This window comes from Scyliorhinus torazame, chromosome 17, assembly GCF_047496885.1.
Source record: "Scyliorhinus torazame isolate Kashiwa2021f chromosome 17, sScyTor2.1, whole genome shotgun sequence".
Taxonomy (NCBI): domain Eukaryota; kingdom Metazoa; phylum Chordata; class Chondrichthyes; order Carcharhiniformes; family Scyliorhinidae; genus Scyliorhinus; species Scyliorhinus torazame.
Genome location: NC_092723.1, coordinates 166,013,676 through 166,026,510, shown reverse-complemented (window position 1 = coordinate 166,026,510; position 12,835 = coordinate 166,013,676). Strand labels below are relative to the sequence as shown.

General features: G+C 51.3%; 1 protein-coding gene across 1 annotated transcript in view; it reads right to left on the bottom strand.

The window, feature by feature from the left end:
- Positions 1 to 12,513, bottom strand: part of LOC140394372 (cytochrome P450 2K1-like) — a 39,230-nt gene extending 26,717 nt beyond the window's left edge. Inside the window, exons 1-3 of the mRNA XM_072481573.1 lie at positions 12,185 to 12,513; positions 3,991 to 4,153; positions 2,988 to 3,137 (exon numbers count right to left, since the gene is read on the bottom strand). Coding sequence (XP_072337674.1) covers positions 2,988 to 3,137; positions 3,991 to 4,153; positions 12,185 to 12,385 — 514 coding nt within the window. The 5' untranslated portion in view covers positions 12,386 to 12,513. The remainder of the gene's footprint in view (positions 1 to 2,987; positions 3,138 to 3,990; positions 4,154 to 12,184) is intronic.
- Between the last annotated feature and the right edge of the window lie 322 nt (positions 12,514 to 12,835).

Genomic DNA, 12,835 nt, shown 5'->3' with positions numbered 1-12,835 from the left:
TTTACAGGAAGTATGCGGGTATGCGGACCTGTTAGCCCCGTTGCTAGTGAGGACTTTCAATGAGGCAAGAGAGGGGGGGACCCTGCCCCCGACAATGTCCAGGGCGCTGATCTCTCTGATCCTGAAGCGGGACAAGGACCCACTGCAATGTGGGTCGTATAGGCCGATTTCGCTCCTTAATGTGGATGCTAAGTTGCTGGCAAAAGTGCTGGCTGCGAGGATTGAGGACTGTGTCCCGGGGGTGATCCACGAGGACCAGACGGGATTTGTAAAGGGCAGGCAGCTAAACACCAATGTGCGGAGGCTCCTAAACGTGATTATGATGCCATCGGTGGAGGGAGAGGTGGAGATAGTGGCAGCTATGGATGTGGAGAAGGTCTTTGACCGAGTGGAGTGGGAGTATCTCTGGGAAGTGTTGTGGAGGTTTGGGTTTGGGGAGGGATTTATCAGCTGGGTTAAGCTCCTATATAGAGCCCCGGTGGCGAGTGTGGTTACGAATTGGCGGAGGTCGGAGTATTTTCGGCTGTATCGAGGGACGAGGCAGGGGTACCCCCTGTCCCCCCTGCTGTTTGCATTAGCAATTGAGCCTTTGGCCATGGCATTAAGGGAGTCCAGGAAATGGAGGGGGTTGGTCCGAGAGGGAGAGGAGCATCGGGTGTCGCTGTATGCGGACGACCTGTTGCTGTATGTGGCAGATCCAGTAGAGGGGATGGTGGAGGTCATGCGGATCCTAAGGGAGTTTGGGGACTTCTCGGGCTATAAGCTCAATGTAGGGAAAAGTGAGCTCTTCGTGGTGCATCCAGGGGACCAGGGAAGAGGGATAGACGCCCTGCCGTTGAGGAGGGCGGAAAGGAGCTTTCGGCACTTGGGGATCCAGGTAGTTAGGAGCTGGGGGGCCCTGCACAAACTTAATTTGACGCGGCTGGTGGAGCAGATGGAGGAGGACTTCAAACGATGGGATGTGTTGCCACTCTCGCTAGCGGGCAGGGTACACTTGATTAAAATGATGGTCCTCCCGAGGTTTCTTTTTGTGTTCCAGTGCCTTCCTGTTATGATTACCAAGGCCTTTTTTAAGCGGGTAGTTAGGAGCATCATGGGTTTTGTGTGGGCAAACAAGACCCCGAGGGTAAGGAGGGGGTTCCTGGAGCGTAGTAGGGACAGAGGAGGGCTGGTGTTGCCGAATCTGGGTGGCTACTATTGGGCAGCCAACGTGGCGATGATCCGTAAGTGGGTAATAGAGGGAGAGGGGGCAGCATGGAAGAGGTTGGAGATGGCGTCCTGCAAAGGAACGAGCCTGAGGGCGCTGGTGACGGCACCGCTGCCGCTCTCGCCTACATGGTACACCACGAGTCCGGTGGTGGCGGCAACGCTAAGGATCTGGGGGCAATGGAGACGACACAGGGGTGAGATGGGAGCCTCGGTGTGGTCCCCAATCAGGGATAACCATCGGTTTGTCCCAGGAAGAATGGACGGGGGGTTTCAGAGCTGGCATCGGGCAGGGATCAGAAGGATGGGGGACCTGTTTATAGATGGGACGTTTGCGAGCCTAGGGGCGCTGGAGGAGAAGTTTGGGTTACCCCCGGGAAATGCATTCAGGTACATGCAAGTGAGGGCGTTTGTGAGGCGGCAGGTGAGGGAATTCCCACTGCTCCCGACACAGGGGACACAGGAGAGGGTGATTTTGGGTGTATGGGTCGGAGAAGGCAAGGTTTCGACGATATATCAGGAGATGAAAGAAGAGGAGGAGGCTTCGGTAGAGGAGCTGAAGGGCAAGTGGGAGGAGGAGTCGGGGGAGGAGATTGAAGAGGGTCTGTGGGCTGATGCCCTGAGTAGGGTTAATTCCTCTTCCTCATGTGCCAGGCTTAGCCTTATACAGTTTAAGGTTATTCACAGAGCGCATATGAGAGGGGCGAGGCTGAGTAGGTTCTTTGGGGTGGAGGACAGATGCGGGAGGTGCTCAGGAAGCCCGGCGAATCATGCCCACATGTTCTGGTCGTTCCCGGCACTGGATGGGTTCTGGAGGGGTTTCGCGAGGACTATATCCAAGGTGGTGAAAGTTCGGATCAAGCCAAGTTGGGGGCTGGCACTATTTGGGGTGGCGGACGAGCCGGGAGTGCAGGAGGCGAAAGAGGCCGGTATTCTGGCCTTTGCGTCCCTGGTAGCCCGGCGGAGGATCTTGCTATTATGGAAAGACACGAAGCCCCCCAGTGTGGAAGCCTGGATAAATGACATGGCAGGGTTCATCAAGCTGGAGAGGATAAAGTTTGCCTTGAGAGGGTCTGTGCAGGGGTTCTACAGGCGGTGGCAACCGTTCCTAGACTATCTCTCGGAGCGTTAGAATGAGGTCGGTCAGCAGCAGCAGCAACCCAGGGAAGGAGGGGGGGGGGGAGGGGGGTGTCTCTTTCGGGGGGGCGGGGTGGTATATGGGTGGGCGGCGAAGGGGGTTTTCCTAGGGGCACTTGAAAAAGGAAAAACATAAACATATGGGAGTGTTAATATGGGCGGGAGGAACCCATTGTACAAGTTCTGTATTACATTGGATTGATATGTCTATGTTTTGTTATGTTCTTTCTCTTTTTCTTTTCTGTTACGGGTGGGGGGGGTTTAATTGGTTGAAAATTTTTGTTGGAAAAACTTTGAATAAACATTTTTTTTTTAAAATATAGCAATTGTCTCATTGAATAGCGGAGCAGGCTTGAGGGGCTGAGTGGCCTGTTTCTGTTCCTAATCCATATGTTCATATCTCAGAATAAAATCTTGAATTCACATCAGAGGAAGTGACAGAGCTTTGGGCATACTGCAAAATGTGGAATTACTCTGGATTGTTCTCGAAAAAAAGCTAGCAGTGGCATGTTAAATCAAACATTCTCTTGTTCTGAGATAGAATTCTGTGATTCTTTAATATACAACTGCATCAATAAATAATTAGAAGCACACAGAGGAAAGAAACACTGATAATTCTGTTTATTTCCCTCACACAAACTCACCTTTATAAGATTCAAATATTTTTATCAGAAAATTGGTTTCCTCAATTATTTTGTCTTCAATGATTTTTTTGCCCATTCCAAAATCTCGTAGGGTGGTTAAGGTGAACCTTCGCATTTGCTTCCATGACTCCCCATGACCAAAAATAATGCCTACAATTAAATCCATCAGAAATAGGCCATAAGAACTTCAAATATAAAAAAAGATGTTTGCATTTACCATTTTTAGGTTATTATTTCTTCAGCTGTCAATTGACTAGAATAGAGAGTGATGAAAGCCTGGAAATTAGTGTTGGCGATATTAGGATTATATCTGTGTGACATTACCTTTCCCACAATCACAAAACTCCATCGCATTTACAGCACAGAGACTGGCCATTCAGGTTAACTGGTCAATGCTGGTACTTAGGCTCCACAAGGGCCTCCTCCCTGCTTCATCTCCGCACCAACAGCAATTGACTCTGGGTGAATTGTTCATTTTACATTAGAGATTGTTGATTTCTGTTAACCAAAGAGGTTATGGAATCTAGGTCAAAGACCTGTATCAAGAGTTCAGTCACTGATATGGTCCCATCGAGTATCAATTCAGGTTCACGGGTCTAAATGGCCTCTTCCGGTCCTTATGTTCTCAGCCCTGACAGCACATCCTTCAAATTCTTAATGTATAAAGATATTAACACCTCTGTTTAAAACATGCAAAATAGGATGCCATGTGAATTTGCTAAGCATTCCCGCACTAACATCACCAATTGTAGCTTATACTTATAATTTTCAGGCATTGTGAAATTAAATGCAACCTGATTTTACAAGAGTTAAATCCAATAATTGGTTACCAATCATATTCAAATGGTTGGTTTTTATCTTCCAAAGTTCTTCAAAACATTAAGCTTTAGTTAAAATGGACCTTTGAAAACTCTGTAAAATATTATTGATCTGTACCAGTACAGGAGGCAGCCAAATTTGAACTTACAGATTTTACGACAGAGAAGTTAAAGATGAAAATTACCATGCCCCTTTACAGTTGTCTCAAATATTGGGACGTGTGCTCTTTCACCAAATTCCTCTGCATGGTTGATAAGTGCATCCTTGACTGTCTCAAAGCCGGTCAGCACCACTACATTTGTTCGTCCCAGCTTGATGCTGAATACTGTGCCATACTTTTCAGATAGCTTAAACAAAAAGAATACATTTCCGTGAGCAACAAATTCGACTATTTCCATCGCATGGCTTGTGCGGCTTCTCAATAATACATTGTAACATGTTCAACAGGGATGAGGAAGCACCGGAGCTTGATAATGTCACTCACATCATCAGCTGAGAAACTGGCACTTCCCACAGAGTATCAGGATCTTTACATATGGAGTCCACAAGGCTGTAACAAAGAAAACCCATAAAATCGTTGATGTATGGAACTCACCTGAGTGTGAGATTGCTGATAAATTCACATTGTACAACTGCTGCCCTCGCCTGGTCAGATGGCAGAAGTGGATACAGGGCCTTTGCCCCTGTGATGAACGTATAAATTGTTGTATTTCATGTTTGTGGCAGTAGTGTTATTACAAACCTTGGTTTAAAATACATACCTGCTAGTGGCAGAACGGTGGTGCAGTGGTTAGCACTGCTGCCTCACGGCACCAATGACCCGGGTTCGATCCTAGCCCCGGTTCCTGAGGTGGTTCACAAGAATGATCCCTGAAATTAAGAGCTTGTCGTATGAGGAACGGTTGAGGACTCTGGGTCTGTACTCATTGCAGTTTGGAAGGATGAGGGGGGATCTTATTGAAACTTACAGGGTACTGCGAGGCCTGGGTAGAGTGGACATGGAGAGGATTTAAAACAGAGATGAGGAGGAATTTCTTCAACCAAGGGGTGATGAATCTGTGGACTCTTTGCTGCAGAAGGCTTGGAGGCCAAATCATTGCCTGTCTTTAAAACAGAGATAGATAAGTTAGGAGATTAGGGGTTATGAGGAGAAGGCAGGAGAATGGGGATGAGAAAAAATATCAGCCATGATTAAATGGCGGAGCAGACTCGATGGACCGAGTGGCCTAATTCTGCTTCTATGTCTTATGGTCTTATGGTTCCCTGTCCGTGTGGAGTTTGCACATTCTCCCCATATCTGCATGGGTCTCACCCCCACAACCCAAAGATGTTCAGGGTAGGTGGATTGGTTACGCGAAAATGACCCTTAATTGGGAAAAAAATTGGGCACTTTAAATTTAGAAGAAACTATATACCGGCTGTGTGTCTCCTAAAGCTGTAATTAAAGTGCTGTAAAAGAGTGAGGTAATCATTCATTCCAGCCACTTTATTAGTTTCAGATAAATCATAGAATCCCTACAGTGCAGAAAGAGGCCAATAGTAGGTGCAATGAACGGTTACTGTACTATTGTACCCTTGTCATCATGTAAGGTGATGTCCCCTTTAAGACCAGGCTTGGAACCCTGGGGGACTCCGCCTCCGGCTCCGCCCACCTGGGAGCTGTATATAAGGGGCCGCCTTGTGGGCAGCACCCAGTTAGCACCTGTCTTGGTACCAGACTAGTTCTTAGCTTATTAATGCCGTCTTTACCGTTTTACTCTCTGTACCCTCGTTATTGAGGGTACAACAATTTAATAAGCTAAACTACATCAGGATGGACGCCGGCCTAAAACCAGAGAAGCTCAACCTGGAAGCACGGACACCGGACGTAAAATACATTTTTAAATACTGGGTCCGATGTTTCGAGGCCTATCTGGACTTCTCAGAGACCCCCATCCTGGGGCCACGCAAGCTGCGCCTACTCCACGCCCGGGTGAGTCACAGAATCTGCGCCACGCTCGAAAAGATAATTACTTATGAAGAGGCGGTCGAGTTACTCCCTCCGCAAGCGATTCGTCAAACCCATCAACGAGGTACCCGCCAGGCACCTGCTCTCTACCTGCCGGCAGCTCGGGTGAATCGCTAGACGAATTTGTTGAAAAACTCACCGAGCTTGCCAGGGACTGTGACCATCAGGATGTGACAGGGGAAACCCATATGAACCTGCACATCAGAGATGCGTTCGTGTCCGGCATCCGCTCGATCTACATCCGGCAGCGGCTACTCGAAAACGGGGCAAAAGACCTCCAGGACACGCTCACGCTTGCCTCCTCGCTGGAGGTGGCCAGACATAATTTGGGCACGTACCCCGTGGACTCTGCGAGCCCCCCTCGGACTTCCTCAGACTCAGCCACGTTACGGGCCTGCGCCGCGCGGCAACCCGCTCATCCTGGGGGCACACCGTGCTACTTCTGCGGGCAGGGCCAGCATCCACGCCCATGCTGCAAAGCCCGCTCCGCGATCTGCAGCGACTGCAGGAAGAAGGGGCATTTTGCGAGGGTCTGCCTGGCCAGGCCCAGGGGCCAGTAAAACAAAGAACAGCCCCCCAAAAATCAGGCTCTCAGGCCCGCAGGCCTCGCAATGCGGCTGCGCACCGACCCGACACGCCCCCTTCTGACGCGTCATTCGCCTCGTGCAAATCATGGGAACGGCCATCTTGTCGGTGGCCATCTTCTCGATCCGACACGTGCAACCGACGGCGGCGGCCATTTTACGAGTCCGACTCGGCTGAGGACTCGGACTACCAGCGAGTGGGAACTATCACCTTCGAACAAACTCGGCCAAAACATCTGCAGAACTCGATGATGAAGGTCCAAGTCAACGGGCGCGACACTTCATGACTCTTCGACTCCGGGAGCACGGAGAGCTTTATTCATCCAGAAACGGTAAGGTGCTGCTCCTTGCGCACCCATCCCGCGTCCCAAACCATAGCCCTCGCATCTGGGTCCCACTCGATACAAATCAAGGGGTACCGTATCACGGATCTCTCGATCCAGGACGCCAAATACACCCGTTTCAAACTTTATATCCTTCCCCCCCCTGCTGCTCGGACTGGATTTCCAGTGCAGCCACCGAAGCCTGACACTGAAGTTCAGCGGACCCTTGCCCCCCCTCACGGTATGCAGCCTTGCGACACTGAAAGTCGCACCCCCCTCGCTATTCGCGAACCTCACTCCCGACTGTAAGCCAGTCGCCACCAGGAGCCGGTGGTACAGTGCCGAAGACATGACTTTTATCAAGTCAGAGGTCCAGCGTTTACTGGGAGAGGGGGTCATCGAGGCTAATAACAGCCCTTGGAGATCACAAATGGTGGTAGACCTGTCCGGGGATAAGAAACGGATGGTCGTGGATTATAGCCAGACCATAAACTGCTTCACGCAGCTTGATGCGTACCCCCTTCCTCGCACAGCAGAAATGGTAAATCAGATCGCCCAATACCGAGTATTTTCCACAGTCGACCTCAAATCCGCCTACCACCAGCTCCTCATCCGACCAAAAAACTGCCCCTATACTGCCTTCGAATCGGCCGGCCGGCTCTTCCACTTCCTCAGGGTCCCCTTCGGCATCACAAATGGGGTTTCCGTCTTTCAAAGGGCGATGAACCAAATGGTGGACCAGTACGGTTTGCAGGCTACATACCCGTACTTGGACAATGTCACCATCTGCGGCCATGACCAGCAGGACCATGACGCAAGCCTCGAAAAGTTCCTCCAGACCGCCCGAGCCCTTAACCTGACCTATAACGAGGAAAAATGCATTTTCCACACAAACCGACTAGCCATCCTCGGCTATGTTGTGGAAAACGGGGTCCTAGGTCCCGACCCCGACAGCATGCGCCCCCCAAAAGGAACTCCCCCTTCCCCGCAGCCTCAAGGCCCTCAAACAGTGCTTGGGGCTCTTCTCCTATTACGCCCAGTGGGTCCCCAAATATGCAGACAAAGCCCGCCCACTCATAAAGACCACGATATTTACCCCCTCGGCTGAGGCTCAATTGGCCTTCAACCGCATCAATGCGTAGATCACCAAGGCCGCTATGCGCGCGGTGGACAAAACTATCCCCTTCCAGGTAGAGAGCGATGCGTCAGACATCGCCCTGGCTGCTACCCTAAACCAGGCAGGCAGACCAGTAGCGTTCTTCTTCCAGACCCTCACCGCCTCCGAGGTTCAACACTCTGCAGTCGAGAAGGAGGTACAAGCCATTGTGGAGGCTGTATGGCACTGGAGGCACTACCTAGCAGGTAGGAGGTTCACCCTCGTCACCGACCAACGGTCGGTCGCCTTTATGTTCGATAACGTGCAACAGGGCAAAATAAAAAAACGATAAAATTTTGAGGTGGAGGATCGAACTCTCCACCTACACGTACGATATCAAGAATCGTCCAGGGGAGCTCAACGGGCCCCCAGATGCCCTGTCCCGCGGCACGTGTGCCAACGCGCATGAGGACCGCCTGCAAGCCATCCACAATGACCTCTGCCACCCGGGGGTTACCCGGCTCGTCCACTTTATCAAGTCCCGCAACCTACCTTACTCAACCAAGGAGGTCAAGGCCATGACCAGAGCCTGCCAGATCTGTGCGGAGTGCAAACCGCACTTCTACCGGCCAGACAAGGCTCGGCTCGTGAAGGCCTCGGGGCCCTTTGAGCGACTAAGCGGGACTTCAAGGGGCCCCTCCCGTCCACCAACCGCAATGCCTATTTCCTCACCGTTAACGATGAGTTCTCCCGCTTCCCATTCGCCATTCCCTTCCCCGACATGACCTCTGCCACCGTGATTAAGGCACTGCACAGCATCTTCACCCAGTTCGGTTTCCCCGCTTATATCCACAGCGACCGGGGTACATCATTCATGAGCGATGAACTGCGTCAGTATCTGCTCAGCAAAGGCATGACCTCGGGCAGAACGACCAGTTATAACCCGTGGGGAAACGAACAGGTGGGGAGAATGCGACAGTGTGGAAGGCTGTCCTTCTGGCCCTACGGTCGAGAAGTCTCCCAACTACCCGCTGGCAGGAGATCCTGCCCGACGCCCTACACTCCATTAGGTCGCTCCTCTGCACGGCCGCGAACGAGACCCCTGACAACCGATTGTTTGTCTTCCCCAGGACGTCTACCTCCGGGGTCTCGCTTCCACCTTGGCTGACGGCTCCGGGACCTGTTCTTCTCCAGAGGCACACGAGGAGCCATAAAACGGACTCCCTGGTCGAGAAGGTCCGATTACTACACGCAAACCCCAGTTACGCCTAAGTCGAGTACCCCGACGGCAGGCAAGATACGGTTTCCCTCCGGGATCTGGCACCCGCTGGTTCCCCCAGTACAGACGCCCCCTCCCTCGCAGCTCCCCTGCAGTGTCCGGCACCCACTACAACAATCCCCTCCGGCCCCACTCCCCGTTGATGAGCACCTACCGCACGCGCCCCCTAGCGCGCCCCCGCTACACACCCCGCCGGCGCCCGCACCACTACCCCCAGCCCCACCTATTCCCCCTGCACCCCGATCCCCTACCCCGACCAAGGATCCGATCACCGTGCTCCCGGACGTACCCTCAACTAAGATGTCCGTGTCCGCCACACCACCGCTCGAGCTGAGGAGGTCGATAAGGACGATCAGGCCACAGAGGCGAATGGACTTATGATGGCACTTCACCCCCGCCAGACTTTTTTTAAAAACAGGGGGTGAATGTGATGAACAGTTACTGTACTACTGTACCCTTGTCATCATGTAAGGTGATGTTCCCTTTAAGATCGGGCTTGGAACCCTGGAGGACTCCGCCTCTGGCTCCGCCCACCTGGGAGCTGTATATAAGGGGCCGCCTTGTGGGCGGCACCCAGTTAGCACCTGTCTCGGCACCAGGCTAGTTCTTAGTTTATTAAAGCCTTCTTTACCGTTTTACTCTCTAAGCGTTGTTATTGAGGGCACAACAGTAGATTCAATTTCTTCCTTTTGTTTAAGAACCTTTTAACTGATAATTGTAAAGTTATTTCTTTGACATTAATGTGGTTAATTCAGAGTTTAAAGTTTGGTTTACCATAAAAGATATTGGTCAGAGTCATTCCTCCTGGGGTGAAATATCCTTTCCTCACAGTTAACAATTTTAAAATATTTGGTGGGGGCTCTCATCCGGTGTCCTAACAAAAGCTGGGTTCTGGTCCAGTATCCTAACAGCCCCAAGAACTTTTACTATGATTCACTAATGTTACAACCCCCACAAGGGTCATGGGTGTGAACCATCAGGTTCCCCGTGACCTCTGCTGAGTAACGCTAAGGGCATTCAAATGGTCATTGGATAGGCATATGGATGATAAGGGAATAGTGTAGAGAGACTTTAGAGTGGTTTCACAGGTCGGCGCAACATCGAGGGCCGAAGGGCCTGTACTGCGATGTAATGTTCTATGTTCTATGTACGAACTACCCTGGTAATGGGGCAGGGCTTCCTCTTTAATGAGGGAAGCCTGTGCAGTATAAAACCCCGACCCAAGGGAAGGTTGGTGTGCGGAAGCCCCTCTGGGAGTGGAGTAGTCTAGTTTACATATGTTAATAAATCCAATTTTTGCATCCTATCTTTGTTTCCTTGTGGACACTCTGTGCGGATTGTACAACTACGGAGGCCTGAAGATGGCTGGAATGGCTGACTGGCACAGGGTGAATACAAGATGGCTGCTGCCAGAATAATGAGCACTCATCAACATATTGTTGTATTATGAATGAGGCATAGCCATTGTATGGTGTTGAATGGTAATCCTTTCGGCTCATGTATCTCTCCATTGTCACTGGGTGGTGAGAGAGGCGGGGGTGGGGACGGCTCCCAGTGATCCACATGTTTCTGCTGGATAGATCCTGCACCACTGGGGATCCCACTATCCTGAGAGAGCTATGTTCCATCTCATCCTGCTTGTTCCTGCTGAGGAGGAAATGATGTACTCCCCTCATCTGGACTAGGTGTCCTCCATGATCTCCCTGATGCTTCTCCAATGGACGGTGAAATCAGTTATGTTGGAGTTGTTACCTGTTCCCATCTGTGAGGACCCAGGCACACAAAATTTCAATGGCTCAGTGACCTTGACGGCTGCTGTCAGGGCCATCCTCACCTTTTTGTGTGGCTCCAAGTCGGGTCACAAGAGATGGCCCAGTTCAGTTGCCCCCTGCCTGTTGAATCTAGTCACCTCAGCAGGCATTGCTCCTGGGTCATGTGAAGGTAGGAGAAATGTTCCTGAAAAACCCTTCCGTGGGGACCTTCCTTCTCCTCCCCCTCACAGAGCATCCTTTCGGACAGTGGAGGTTACTGTACATCGAAATAAACCCAGTCTTTGTTTTCTATCTGCTTGTCTATGTGTGAGACTTTGGCCGATTCTACACATTGCTAACTGTTTATGAAGGGTTTTCAGTGGGAGAGGGTGGATGCTCTCAATAATTGATTAACAATAAAGTCTTAGGAACATCCACTGAAGTTAATACCTCCAACAGCACTGTTTGCCCACCTTTTATGTTGCAACACAGATATTATGCCCATTTACAAAACTGCTCTAGTGGTGGGCTAATGGGGAACACAACCACATCCAGTATTATGTCAGTTTACCAGCATAGCTCTGGGGGGAAATCAGCTGCACTCTGTATGTAACAACAATCTGCATTCATATAGCACCTTTAGCACAGAAATGAACATCTCAGGGCATTTAACAGGGGTGGCAAAGTGCAAAACAGCTTTCTGATTCACTGTAAGAATCTGGGGCTGGATTCTCCCCACCCCGACGCCAAAAACGTGGCTGGCGCGGAGATGAGAATCCACTTTCCGACACAGAATTGGGACTAGCGCCAGTTCCCCAAATCTGCGGGCCCCGAAAAGCAGGGTACTCAGAACCGCGCGCCGCCTCGGACCTACCTGGGGCCATTGCCAGAGGCCAGTCTCCGCCCCCGACCAGCCGGGATCCCGACGGCGTGGATCTAATGTGGTCCAGCCGGTCGGGATACTCGCGTGTCCGCGGCCGACATGGTCGGGGGCGGACCAATCGGAGGGCAAGGGGGTCTTATAAGCGGCCAGGAAATGTTCGTGCGGGCGTTGAGGGTCAGGCGCGTGGCTGATCGGGGAGTTTATTTTTAGGGTCCAGCTCCTCGGTCCGAGTCCGCCATGGAGCACGGCGCAGCTGCGGCCTCCGACCTGGCAGTACGGGGGCCCGTATCTGCAGCAAAAGCTGCTACATTCACGTGGGTCCCTGCTAGCTCTCTGCAGGGCTAGGAATATGTGGCCATTCATTACAGTTCTTCAGGCGTGAAACTCCAGTTTTGACGCTGGGGTGGGGACATAGTCCCAATAGCGGAGAATCCAGCCCAAGGTTCCCTCTTACCTCCATCAGAGATTTGCTCAGCTTCTTCAGATCCAACATGTGCAGGTTTCCAATCACTGGAAGAGGAGCGGGTCCCGGGGGGAAGTTGACGATTCCATGAGATTTGGACCCGGTGTTAACATACACCAGAAGTATAATGGTCAGAGCAGCAAGCAACACCAGTGTGGGCGCATCCAGAGAGACAACACTGAGAATCGACATACTGGGATCGAAACTGGCGATGTGTCCAACAGGAGTTAGCACTGTTTGTATCAGATCTCAGCACCTTCCCGAATGAACTTCACAATTCCCAACCTGATCAACTCACACAGGTCAAAGTGATTTTAATGTGTTACTCTCCAGCTAACAGGACTTTGCCTTGTTGGAGGCTGGTAGGGCTTTTAAGCCAATACGAAGGGCAGGACACAAAAAATAAGACCTACCCTCAAACACTGTCACACAGTACCAAAAACAACACAGCCGGTTTAGCCAGTTTTGACAACATTTGTTGTCCTTAGTCTGCACCTAGGGCTGTAAAATTTCACTGTGAAACATTGGGCGCGATTTTCCATTTGGAAGACTATGGGTGGGATTCTCTGTTTCAGAAACTAAGGGCAGGATTCCCCGTCGGCGAAATTCTCCGTTGGGTGGGGGGTGGGGTGGGGGGGGTGG